Source organism: Pleurodeles waltl, chromosome 8 (assembly GCF_031143425.1).
Source record: "Pleurodeles waltl isolate 20211129_DDA chromosome 8, aPleWal1.hap1.20221129, whole genome shotgun sequence".
NCBI classification, from domain to species: domain Eukaryota; kingdom Metazoa; phylum Chordata; class Amphibia; order Caudata; family Salamandridae; genus Pleurodeles; species Pleurodeles waltl.
The window spans coordinates 1,335,116,618-1,335,130,977 of NC_090447.1; the positions used below are offsets into that span (position 1 = coordinate 1,335,116,618).

The following is a 14,360-nucleotide window of genomic DNA, read 5'->3' on the forward strand; positions in this document are numbered from 1 at the left end:
TTGACTTTCTCCTTCCTTCAGACATCAGGCAATGTCTGTTACATTTACAAGATAGCCAAGGAGCTCGCAGAAAAGCTGCGAACATCTGATCAGAATGCACCAATTAAGCCCTTCTTTGTATATCACCTCTGACTGCCACCACTCAGTTTCTCTCATGGCTGCTGATCGCAGACATAAGGACCTACCTGTTCTTTCTTAATAGAGATTGGCAGAACTGCTGCACTAGGGCTAAGGACTCCATGGGTGTGTTCTGTTCTTATGGTTGCTCGTAATTCTGTTACGGATTGTTTGCCTTTTGGGGGTAGGGTGGTCTCAACTGCTGGTTATTTTGTTAACAGTTGGTTTAATAAAGTCAATGGTGAACTGAGTAAAAACATAATTTTTGCATCGAATGCCGAAGCATATGTAATTCAAACAAGTGTTCTGTATCCTGGAATTGTAAAACGATGAACATTTTTTCATTGGGATTTTTTTTAAAGCTGAGAAATTAAGGTTATAGGTTCCTCACAAATTAGTAGAAAGAAGGGCAATTTTATTAGCAAACAATAGAAATAAACACCCAGGTAATACCAGGTGCTTTAAATAGGCAATTTAGTTGCCAAGACAAAATTCTAGTTCTGGAAAGAAAACATCGCAACGCTCCTCGATGGACAAGAGAGTTGACTTTCATCAACAGTTTACGGTCTTCATCAACCAGCAAATGGTCACATGTTAAAAGCATGTCAGTTAGGAAAGTAGAACAAATCTATAGACCCTGGTGGCCTGCAGCAACAAAAAACACAACTGTGATGCAAACAACAGTAATTCATGTTTCCTAAAAAAAATCTTTAGTATTGTGTGGAACCAGGTACAGAGAGTTATGGATTGTTTCTGTAACAAATATAAGATGCAATGGAGCGATTAGGATATGTGTGCTGGGTATAATTCTGCGACGGGAACATCTGAAAATGGAAACCAGGCTAGAGGCACAGGGATGGTATTGGGAAGGTGCTAGATTGTCATTAATTAGATGGCGGTCAGGGCTCCAGAGGTCAAGGGCTGGATGAGAATAGTACAGAGGGCTTGAAGCCAGATGTATGAAATTTTGTTTTGCGACTTGAATTTACATCCTTTTGGGAATCACAAATTGTGAGTCTCAAAACAAAAAGTACAACAGTATAAAGCACACTGTTTGGGATTCCCAATGGGGTTGCAAATGACCTACCCTCATCAATCAGGAGGGAGGTCGCAATTTGCAACCCCATTGGGAATGGCCGCACTCACAGGGATGGTGGCCTGATGGGGACAGCAGACCACTATGTCTGTGACTGCTTCCTAAATGAAGCAGGTTTTTTTTCTAATGCAGCATTACAAAAATAAATTACAAGTTTTCTTTTCTTTTTCGCTGAGTAGGCAGTGGTCCATGGGACCCCTATTCACAAAGGACGAGCGGTCCCTTGGGGAACGCATTCATGGTCGCAAAACATTCATACATGCCAGTGCTATTAAGTTTTAGGAAGGGACGTCCTAAGCACACCCCTTCCTAACACCAAATCGCAAAAGCAAAGTGTGATTCGGTACCAAGTTACTGAATTGCATTTTGCCTTTTGTACATGGCAAAATGCCTTTCACCGGGCTGTTTGCAACCAGTAAAATGGTTTGCCATCTAGCCCGTGGTTAATTGGGGAGAGATGCTTATGGAAGCATAGGATCTCTCCAACAATAGCCCCCCATAGATAATTAATAGAGAATTAGTGACAGAGTTCTAAGAGAAGTACTAACAAAGTAAATTGAGTTGGGGACATCAACGTTTATTATGGATGATAAATAGTCATACATTACCTTACGTATCTTAAAATTCTGGCAACACACAGTTGGTTTGAAGAAAAAGATCCAGACCAGGGCTATGTAAGATGTTGCTAGGCCATGAGCTTTAAGTTGTAGACAAGACAGTCACCTACACGTGGCAATTACAGCCCTTTAGGTTTGTGACACTATAAGGGAAATATAAGATAGATGTTGGCAAATACATGCCAAGGCCATGTTCACCATCATACAATGCATCTCTGAAGTGTAATATACTGAGGAAAATACACACATTATTGGGGGGAGGGCAAATTTACTAGCCCAACTCCATCTTAACAAACATTAGGGAAAATATATACTTTGGGCAGGGTTGTATTAAGGGCCTGATTTAAGAAAAGTGGTGCAGCACCCAGTGCAGCGCCACTTTTCTTGTGCCACTTAGAGCCCCTCTAATGTCACCATGTGCACCATGGTGGTAGTTAGGAAACTAGTGTCAAAATGTTTGACGCTAGTTCAGAGCTTAGCAGGATTAGCATAACAAATGTTGACACTAATCCTGTAAAACCCACTGAGGCCCATTGTAAACAATGGTGTGCCTCTTTTTAACGCCTGCTCTGAGCAGGCGTTAAAAGTGCAATTTTTTTGCCCCTCCTAACGGGGGAACCCCCTTTTGCATACATTATGCCTGGTGAAGGCATAATGTAGCGCAAAGGGTTACAAAGTGGCACAATCCATCCATTGTGTCACTTTGTAAATCTGGCGTGGCAATTTTGTCCGCGTTGGGCCACATTAGCATTAAATAAATTATGCTAATGTGGCGCAAGAAGGTGCTAGGGGCTCTTATATCTGCCTCTTACTGTTCTAACTCCAGGCAACTAATATTGGGCGGAGGACATACATTGCACAGGGTCAGAATTACTTTTGGAACTTTAGGCAACAAATGAGTTTTTTGTCTTGTGATTTCCATTATCATAGCAATGCAGAGCTGGATACCCAGAGTTTGCCATTTACTGTTCTATATTTTATTGACTAGATAGGCAGACTTTTACTATGTAAATATCCTAATTTGCGTGTTTTATGAAGTGCAGATTGTTATCAGACAATAACTTTAAAGCACTTTATGCCTAATGAATATGAATTTAAACTTGATGCGGTAAACGGCAGGCAGGCAGTGATGTCTGAGAAGCATGGGGTATGGTGTGATCCTATGCACTCCATTGGTTTATCATTGCGTTTAGCAATAGTTGTAGCAGATTGTTGACTATTTGTAGGGCAAAGAACTGTAATTTGCTGTTGTTAGGTTATGAACCAGAGTCTGTGTGGCAGTTGTGTAGTGCTGGTTGACTCGTATGACAATATCAAGAACAAACATATTACAAGGCCAAAATAATCTGGTGAAAATATTGTGGGGCCTAAACATTGAGAATGTAAGTGCATGTAGGTAAGTATAGATTTACTGGTCATGACCTAACCCCACATTTACGTACCATAAAAACACACACACACACGTATTGTCAAGGTACACATATGTTGAGTTAAGTATAGTAAACCTATGCTTATCTATATAAGTTTATCTTCACGATACTTTGCTCCTCAGGATTTTGTCCCCATGATATGCTTTTGTTAACATTATGATGGAATGTCTGCTGGTCGTGGTACATGAGTTGGGATACTCACACAGTGCAAGGTTTTGAAGGATACGTCTGGGTGCCTTTTTGAATTGGGGCCTGAAGCAGGTGAGGACACTGAAAATCAACATTAGTGATTTTCCTAATGGGGGGATATTGGTAGGTGGAGGTGTGGCTGACTTTCGTTTGTTTAGGCTATCGCCTTATGAGCATAAAAACGTATTCCATTGTATTATTTTTTAGGGGCAAAGATTTCATTAAAACTCTTCAAATTAAATAATTAACCAATTTGTTCAAAATTGAGCGGTAGATTTTCTGCTTTAAAAATGAATGCCATATACACTGCTTGAATTGTTGAAGCCAATATAAGCCTGTTGGGGGCGTTTGATAATGTTCTTTTAATTTGCTCATTAATTTTTTTTGTTTCTTTTTCATACATGAAAGCTAAGTGAAATTACTTTTTTCAATCATCTAGGGGTTATATTTTTTTACAGAGGGACACCCGCAATATGAAATATGTCATGGTGCATTCTTCAAAAAGTCTTGTTAAACAGGATATTTTAAAAGTGCTTTCCTTGGTTTGGAAGCTTCTGTACATTATATAACACCCTGGGGATTTCTATAAATAACCAGAAAATTGTAACAGTCATTTCACTGCTTCATGCAATAATGTTCTTTGACAGTGTATTGAAGTGGAAATGCGAGTTTATACGCTTATTTCCGACCAGCAGAATTCATATTAAAAAGTGAACGCACCTTTCTCGCAAATATAAACATTTATTAGACCTTTTATAATTAAATATGTGTCATTAAATAATTGATTATGTGATTACATGGCTGTGTAAAATCAAATGAAAGTGTTGTGATCCACGAGAGACTACAGAGAACATGGGTACAGTAGAAAGGAAGGTTATTGATGTCTTTCCCGTAGCTTGGTAATACCCACACACGCCACAGGGACTGTCATAAACCCCCTATAGGTACTACAAATGAAACACACACTCACGGTGTGTGTTGAACATGACACATACATACACACACACACCTACTCCCCCCACACGTATTTATATATATATAGATACACATGTGTGTGTGTGTGTGTGTATATATATATATATGTGTGTGTGTGTGTGTGTAAGGTTATGGTTAGATGAATATGTCAGTGGCAACATTAACGTTTTGAACTAAAAAAAACACAGGAATCAATGCCTCCTTTGTGCTTGGGTCCCTCATTTTTTGCTGGTCGGTTGTGAGGCAAAAACACATCATTTGTTAAAAGTCACAAATAAACGCCTATTCTCAGAGGTTTGAAGAAAATATTGTAAACTATTTCATCATAAAGAATGCCCACATGAAAGCAATCTAATGGTGGTGACTTTCGGTCTAACACAGAGCTTTCTCAAACTAAAATACAATAATGTTTTCATTGCATGTGTAGATGAATATGGAGTAAAGACGGTCATGTCCATGTGACAACACACTGATAGACATAGAAGATATATTCCAGTCCTCCTAAAGTAAATAAACATAAATATAGAGAAAATACTATGTAGAAAAATATTGTATCCAGTGTGTTCAAATGTTACATAAACCCATGATGTTCCACCATGGTTGCCCCATCATCACGTCTGTATTCCACTGCAGGTGTCTAAATGAAACTCATCACATTGTGCTTTTTTGTGTACAGAACCTAGTTTAATATGCCCCTGGTACAATTTAAAAGTATACTCGACAAAGTATACACACAGTTCCAAAATCAGAGAGAAAGATCGAGGGTTATAGTTGTAAAGCCAGGTTTCCAGAAACAAAAAGGTGGAAGGAAAAAAGTGGGGGAGCAATATGCTCGAAGCAAGAGCCCTCACTCACCGTCCGGTGACATGCTTCATCATAGGGCTATGCTCCTCGTCAGGCCGGCACTGCAATGCCTGACAGGCCCCACAGAGGGGCTCTTTGCCGGAGATCTTTAGGCAGTTGGTGTAAAGCCGGTCAGATGATGAAAAAAGAGGATTGGTATGGAAAAGATTAAAAATGACTAGGGGTAAAAAAACTATTTATTCAGATATTTAAACCCCTGGCATGGTTAAAAACATCGTTTAGGGATATGGTAAAATAATGTATACAATCCCTAGACTCAAAAATTTAAACAATTTTCACTAGAAATTCAAGTAAAAAAAGGGGTACAAAAAATCAGAGTACACAGAATCACCGTGATACTCAATCAAGGGGTCAACATGTTTCTCGCTATAATGAGTTGAAATTGATCTCATGCGATTCTTCAGGACCTATTTACGTACCTAATCCTTTATGAAAACTGCTTTGTGCATTAATTTATTCAAAACCTAAAAGGTAAAACAAAGGAAACCAACGTCAAAGGATAACCTATTCAGCAACAGTTATATTAATCACTGTACCTGATAGGATGTTATATAACCTCGTGAGAACGCCATGCAAGAACGATTGTGACTTGTGCCCAAATGTGCCTAAGGGAATACACACAAAAACATCTAAAGTGCTGATAGAAAAATTAAATATTTTGCTCACCCTCCAAGTATTACTGGTGGGCCCCCTCTGGGAGGTAGCAGGCTCTAAATTCCATTATGAACTGAATATATGCATACACAAAGAGAGAAAGAGCCGTTTAAAAACCGTATGATAATTGGTAGGATTATTATCTCATCATGGACATGTCACTACTTGCCTCTCACACAAAATATAGCTGGTGAATTGTTATCAAACCGCTAGAAAGAACACATGATAGAGAAAACGCACGATTGCAAAACCGAGGGTAGCTACAAATAATATTCAGTGAAGGGAAGTTCTTAGGTTACAGGGTACCCTCTAGTCGAAAAAACAAAAAACTACAAACTACAACAGCAGTGTCGGCCAGTCGCCAGATCATTCATAGCCGATATCCGTCATATCACTTAATTAGTGAAAACATAACATATATCAAGGGGTTCGGAGTTAGAAAGAATAGGTGAGACGCTTACAGCCTTGTCCCTATTGTGTGTATATTTCAACAAAGGTAGTCAGTAGATAGCCACACTGAGAGGAAAAGCCTGCTGGGCGGGGCGTATCAAATCAGGAACGCGTCCCGCCCGTGTCTGTGAAGGCGCGGAGCTCGCGTATACTGGCTAGCGCTCGAACCAAAATAATGAAGCTTCGTAAACAATTATGTACATGAAGCTCAAGACAGAGGCATGAAAGCGTGCATCAATAACGGCGATCGTAAAACGCCGAAACGGCACTTACTTGACATCGAACCACAAGCGTTGGTTCACCTGTGAGCCGTCTCGTTCCCCGGAATACAAAGTTGTGTTCGAATGGGGTTCGTTTTAATTCAAATCATATGTTCCCATATTGTAGAGGGTGTAAGCAATCTGCAACACTGTATGGTTTGAACTGTTAGGATGTGTAGTTTCTGCTTTGGATGCGTCTTTTGGTATTCTGTTAAACACAACTGCCTATCTTCTCTGATTCAGTTGTTTGAAGAAAATTATTAATACTGTAATGTTCATCTATTTCAGGTCATGGAAATCAAGGGGCAGATGATTCATGTATCAGAGTCTAATTGCATACTGTTTTTGGGCTCCCCATGTGTGGACAAGCTGGATGAACTGATGGGCAGAGGTCTGCATCTTTCTGACATCCCGATCCATGATGCCACACGTGATGTCATTCTGGTTGGGGAGCAGGCAAAGGCTCAAGATGGTTTAAAGAAGAGAATGGATAAGCTAAAAGCAACCCTGGAGCAAACTCATCAAGCCTTGGAAGAAGAGAAAAAGAAGACAGTGGACCTCCTCTACTCTATTTTCCCAGGGGATGTTGCTCAGCAGCTTTGGGAGGGAAAGTCAGTCCAGGCCAGGAAATTTGATGATGTCACCATGCTTTTCTCGGACATTGTTGGATTCACCGCTGTATGTGCCCAGTGCACCCCAATGCAAGTGATTAGCATGCTCAACGAGCTGTACACCAGGTTTGACCATCAATGCGGATTCCTTGACATATATAAGGTACCTAGACAATGGTTAAGTAAAATGCATAACAAAAAAACAAGTAATTGATTAAGTTACTATTATTATTATTATTATTATTATTAATAATAAGAAGAAGAAACGGATTATTTATTATTATATTTACAGTACTTATTGACCTTTCACTGCTCACATACATTTGTTAATGACACTCCACAAAAGACTATGTAAATATGTGTTGTGTATGTTTATGGGCTGTGATGTATTGTACTCCTTGAAATTGGTTGCATAATTTGTTAGGCTCGTCTTCATAGCCATTTGGTTGTTGTGTTGGCCATGATGGGAAATACATGGTGGAATTTTGCTGCCACTTCAGCAGTATTTTCATGACTGTGAGTCTTTGCTGACTATAAATACATGGGTGGGTCAATATTTTTCTTTAAAAAATGAGGCATGCGTGAAAATTAAAAAAAGGCAAGAACAGTAGTAAGGTATTCAGTGGGTGTTTGGGTAGGTTAATTTAATTGTTTGGGATTTCTTTTCATGTTTTTCAAGCTAATTTGATTTTGCTTCAGAACATTCCTTTGGCTTGGCCTTCTGCTTTGATTTGACTATTTTAATAATATGTGATGATCAATATTTTGCTTAATTTATATAATTTGTTGATATTCCATCAGAATGTCATGTGTAAAGTATCAACCTACAAAAATATCATAGCCAGAATATCAACCATACCAAAATTGAACATGAGTGATACTTAGCTTTACTATGCTTACATTACCATATATGTTCCTTGACAATATAAATATATCTTGAACGTACATAGATGTGGAGTTAAGTATATTAAATTATTACTTGCACATATGTATTTACCTTCACAATATTGTGGTAGATATTCTGGCTGAAACATTTTTGTGGGATGATATTTGTGCGTCGGATATTCTGACACAACATTCTCTTTTGTTGAAAGCATCTGATGGGCAATATAATTTTGATGTGGTTCTTACTTTGTGACAGTGATTTGTGTATCCTGTTTTATGAAACAGGAATGGGCAAAATTCCTTTTTTCAGTTTCCACTAAGGACGTGCAATTCTGCTGTTTCTATATCTGCTTACCATATATTCGAAAAAGGTAGGGATGTGTGTGTAATGCCCTCCAAAACAAGATTTCTTGTTCAGGGCATTCAGGAATGCAAGGAATTCCCCTGTTGCTCAGTTCGGTGAGTGGCCAGACATTGTAATTAGAATATTGGTAAATACATCAATTTACTTACAATGGATGGTCGCTAACTTTGCTCTTCAAAGCTACTTGTCCCGCAGGGGAGTTTGAGTGGTACTTGCTTGCCAAAGGTAGCATGCAGGCAGGTGGTACAGAGATGTCCCTGCTGAGGAAGTAGCTGTGACGTTCACTATTAGTGGTCTGCCAATATACTTACGTTCATACAAGTAGCATTCATTTAAATGTATTGCCCAGGCCCTCCCCTCAAAGCGCTTCTTAAAGCGGGTCACACAGGGCTCTTTGCATCTTATGCTGTTTAGCATTTATGTGGCTCCAGTTGCTGCTCATATCACATTCTTTGCTTTTCCATTCTACTCCTACATTATTGATGCTCAGAGCATCCTCACATATGTTGAAGATTTTGTTTTTCTACAGCAAGCAAAATACCCGTATTTATCGGCGTATAACACGCACCGGCGTATAACACGCACCTCATTTTAAGAGGACATTTCAGAAAAAAAAACCTTAACATTATATCAGCGTATAACACGCACACATCATTTGCCCCCTATTTTCAGGGAGAAAAAGTGCGTGTTATACGCCGATAAATACGGTAAACACCAAAACACTTAGGCTCAACACAGATAAGGGTAAGGTATCATTTTTCGGCAACCCTTTTTAGCTGACCTCAAAAAGGTGGCCCAACTTTGTTGGGGTTATTTTCAACAACAACTCTTTTGAAGCACATTTCAGTAAGCTCACCTTAACCATGCTTTTTATACCTAAGGTTATTGGAAAAGTCTTCCCTCAATTACTGAGTTCCATTATGAAAATCTTAATATAGGCCCTTCTCTACAGGTTGGGCAACAACAACTCTCTTTGTAGATTGCCTGCTTATCTCCTTCAAAATTACAACTTTTACAGAATGATGCTCCACGCCTAATTTTAAGCCTTAGACTTCTCCACTTGCATCCCATGCACAAGCGTTGTGTTTTTAAGGCGTTGAGCTTTCGTTATAAGCCCTTAAACAACCAGCCTTCTAATTGTTACACAGCCTCTCTCTTTTCCCTATTCACCCTTTTGAGTTAACTTGAAATGAATGAATAACTTTATTGCGAGATTACATGAAATAATCTTGAATCTTTAACCAACACCATCATAACATGGCTTTTCACAAAGCTGTTTACAGCCATAGATCAGGGGAATCCGTACTGCATAAAAGACTATCAACTTATACAGCAGGCGTAAAGCAGTGCTTTTATCCGATTTGTTCGCTAAAATGTGCCAGAAATAACAAGAAATAATTTTTTTTTAAAATCCATATGGATTAAAATTATTACAAAATGCCATGTTCTGAAATGTTAGTTAAAATGTATTTTAAATAACAAGGGAAGATCGGTCAGCGTTTATCACCATGTACAAGCTTGCAGTGCAGAGTGCATTGTCTCCCTGCACCATCAGAACAGTTAAAGCAAACTAATCATGTTCAACCTGAAAGCATATGCAAATAAGCGGAATACAGTGCAGGTTCACCCTCGTGCGACAAGCAAGGTGCCACGGCATTCACCGGGATAGTACACTGATGAAAACGGATACAAAGACCACAATAAAGGACTCTCATAAAAAAATGAATGCATTAAGAGTGTGCAAGCAAGAGATCACTTCGATGTTCCAGGATGTTACTCTGTCACCATTACTAAATTTAAGAAATCCTGCTTTGGAGGTTGTGCCTGGTAAGTGGTCACTGCACAAGCTTGAGACACCTTTCCTAACCCATTGGAGGTGAAAGAAGCCTTTTGAAATTTTTGCAAATTGTTCGAAAAAAAATGTTCCCTCTCTAGATTGTGTCTCAAATAAATGTTTCTCTAGCGCCAAGACACCTTGTGTGGGTAATTGTGTGCTTTTTTTACTTTTTTTAAAAACAGGGTTTTTGGGGGGATTTTGTGCCACTTGCAGAGTATTCTACTCTAGTGGCAAAATACATCATATTCACATTGCTCAAAATGCTGGCACGAGTCGTATTTGAGGTGTGCCCAGACGTGAGGACATCACACTGATGACAAGTCATGACCATTGTCCATAAGGCAGAAACTGCAAATATTACAAATTTCTGGGCAGTCAAGTTTCATCAGCCGGCTCGCAGTTTATGCTCTGCACTCCAGTTTTCACTTCAGGCCACAAAAACTAGGACTGTCACCTACTGCGTGAGTACTTTCTCAATGGCAACAGAACAGTGGCTTTCTCTGCTGCTGGCCTAATGCACCAAACCAAACCTGTTGATGTTTAGGGAGTTGTTAAAAACTTTTTTTTTAAACAAATAAAATGAATTGGTTTTTGTATTTATCAAAAGAAAATAATTTGCTTACTGTTTGAATACATACTTTCTTGTTAGGTTTATCACACCATGCTTTTTTTTAAATTATATTTATTTATTAGTTTTTACATGTTTAAACTCAAGTGATGCAGTGCATCATGATATTCCGTTGTTTCAGGTAACATTATTCCAAAAGCAACTCAGTGCCATATATGCAATAAAGAGAAAAAAGATATTACAGCGGTACATTTTCTGCTTGGTTAAGAAACTAATGAATATACAAACTTCCATTTTATATGTTATTAAATCTGTAAACTATAACAAACAGCCAAAAACAAATAATAACAAAACTCAACAAGTACCATGCTTACATATAATTGTGTGCTATGTTAAGGGATAACATATATGTGGCGAGTTCCATAGTGTGAAGTGTTCAATGGAAATAAGGAACTGATCACAAGGACCACCACAGCTGGTATCTGAGTCTGTGTGTGGGCCTAAAATAACAGTGTACGCGTCAGTAAAGAAGGCGTCACTCATGGTGGATGCAAGTAATTTTTAGCTTCCATCTTCAGGAGCAAGGAGTCCCAGCACTCCTCACCTTTGTTGAATACGCCTCGCACTCGGAGCCACCGGAGGTGATAAGCTTCTGCTTTTGACCATAGCAACAAGTCTTTCAGCCATTGCCGTATCGATGGTGGAACCGAGGATTTCCATGCCATGGCTATCCTACGTTTAAAAAGCACAAATGCCAGGTCAATTAACTTATGAATGTATGTATCTTTTTTTGTTTTGGTTTGAATACCTAACAGGCAAGAGGTCGGTATCACGGGTAGAGGGTGTTCCGTTATTTCTGATATTATCTCGGATATTTTGTACCAAGTAACCTGTAATGTTGGACAGTCCCATACCATATCATAGAATCCTACTGGGGATGCCGTGCAACGCAGGCAAACCAGTTCATGTGTCGGGTACATACTGGGGAGGCGTTGTGGGTCTAAATATGCTTGATGTATATAGTTGAATTGAGTGAACCTAAACCTGGCGTTACGGGAGATCTCTTTTACTGAGCGCAGTGCTGAATGCCATTCTGGTGCGGTCAATGGGTGTGACAGCGCCGCATTCCATTTTTCGTGTGCTGTTTGTAATGAAGTGCTGGTAGGTGCACGCAGTGCTGTGTATAGGGTGGTAACAATGCAGTTAGTTGTCGCTGCCGATAGTATAGAGTGTAATACGGGGGAAGTAGGTGGTTCATTATTCCCGGGTCCCTTATACAACGCATGCCTTGTATTATAGTATAATAAGTAATAAATTGCCCCGGCGCAATGTCATATTCTGCGATCATATCTGGGAAGAGTTTAATCATGCCTTCTGAGAAGAAATGTTCCATCCGGGTAACCCCTTTTGCCACCCAGAGGGTTTATGTATGGGCATGTATGTTATGTGTTATCACTGGAATATCCCATACTGGTATCTCCGGTGAATACGGAGTCAATGATACCTCAAGATGTAGATAACGGCACCAGCACTTGTGTGCAACTCTCAACAGCGGGGTCTTAGTGGAGCCACCCACATCAGTGCCAGTTAACCAAGTGTATTGCGCAGAGTCCCCCACATAAGCTTGTATGTCGTGTACCTCCGGGTGTGACGGGGAGGTCAGCCATGAGGTTGGCCATTGCAATTGCGCTGCTGCATAATATGTCTCAAAGTGTGGGACGCCCAGTCCGCCCTCATGTAACGGTCTTAGGAGTATAGAAAGGGCTACTCTGCGGCGTTTGTCCCCCCATATTAAGTCTAACAGCAGACTATTCAGCGCCTTAAAAAAAACACGTGGTATCACAATAGGCAGGGCTGAGAAAAAATACAGCATCCTGGGTAGGATCAACATCTTGGAGATCGCCACCCTGCCAATTGGTGATAGTGGCAATGACTGCCAGAAGGCGAGGGATGAGCGTGTTTTTATCAACGCTCTAGTTAAATTCCGATCTAGAAGGTTTTTAGGTGAGTGATAAATATGAACTCCTAGATATTTGAAGGTGTCATATTGCCATTGTAAACGTGAATTATTTGTAGCGGAGTGTGTAGCGGGGGGCCATAGCATTAGTGGAAACACACATGATTTTGACCAATTGACCTGGAGGCCCGATGCTGTCCCAAATCGTAACAGTAACCGCTCTAGCTCAGATAATGCAGTGCGCACATCTCTGATGTAAATAAGAGCATCATCTGCATATAAGGACACCACATGAAAGCGCTGTGAGTCCCATATCCCCCAGGCTTCGGCCTTGGTGCGAAGATAGCATGGCAAGGGTACCATAGCCAAGGCAAATAGGAGCGGCGATAGCGGGCAGCCATGCCGTGTGCCGCGTTGTATGTTAAAGCAGCTCGATATTACCCGGCCCGTCCGTACTCGTGCCAATGGTTCACCATATAGCGTCCTGACCCACCGCAAGAGACGGGGTCCAAATCCCATTTTTCCTAAGCATGCAAAAAGGAAATCCCATCCCAACGTGTCAAAGGCCTTCTCTATATCTAGAGAGACTGCTACACGGTGCGTGTCATCTTCTGTTGTGTTGTGTATCAAATGTAGGAGGCGTCTAATATTAAGAAATGTGGTGCGGTTTGGTATAAAACCTGATTGGTCATGGTGGACTAATGAGTGCATCACGGGCAGCAGTCGGTTAGCTAGTATCTTTCCTAGAATTTTGCAAACTAGGTTGAGTAATGACAGAGGACGATAAGACCTTACGTCATTTGTGTCCCGCCCTGGTTTAGGTAACACCACAATGAGGGCTTCACGTAGAGAGTGTGGTAGAGAGCCCCGTTCAAATGCCTCTTGGTAAACCTCTAGCAATCAAGGAAAAAGGATGGTGGGGAATGCAGCATAATATTCAATGGGTAAACCATCGGTACCTGGTGTTTTGCCACAGGCTATCTGTTTGACAGCTGCGTCAATCTCGTCTAAGTGTATTGGTCCCTCTATAGTTATGCGTTGTGTGTCCGTTAGCTTAGGAAGGGATAATTCATTCAAGAAACTGTGTGCACTCCACACCTAGGCCAGCCGGTTGCTCGTATAACTGTTGATAGTAGGCACGAAAAGTATCATTAATTGCTAATTGTGATGTAGACATTGTGCCATCCGGCATCGTGATAGACATAGCCGGTGTGCCATGGTGTACCTCCCGAAGAAGCCAGGCGAGCACTTTGCCCAATTGATCTACCTGGGCATGTTGTAGTGCCATGCCTGTGCGGTAGTCTTGATGTCTTAAAGTGGATTCCGCTTCATGCCTACGAGTTCTAAGTTGACGTAGCTGTAGTGCCAATACGGTATTCTCCGCAACATGTATTTCCGCTTGGTGTAGATCACGTTCTATTTTAGCCAGTTCTTTTAAGTGTACTCCAGGACCGGAAGTGGTGGGCATTTCGAAGGCTGGGGGCTG

General features: G+C 40.5%; 1 protein-coding gene across 1 annotated transcript in view; it reads left to right on the plus strand.

The window, feature by feature from the left end:
* Positions 1–14,360, plus strand: part of GUCY1A2 (guanylate cyclase 1 soluble subunit alpha 2) — a 1,233,955-nt gene that overhangs the window by 648,268 nt on the left and 571,327 nt on the right. Inside the window, exon 5 of the mRNA XM_069203198.1 lies at positions 6,941–7,426. Within this exon, the coding sequence (XP_069059299.1) occupies positions 6,941–7,426 (486 nt within the window). The remainder of the gene's footprint in view (positions 1–6,940; positions 7,427–14,360) is intronic.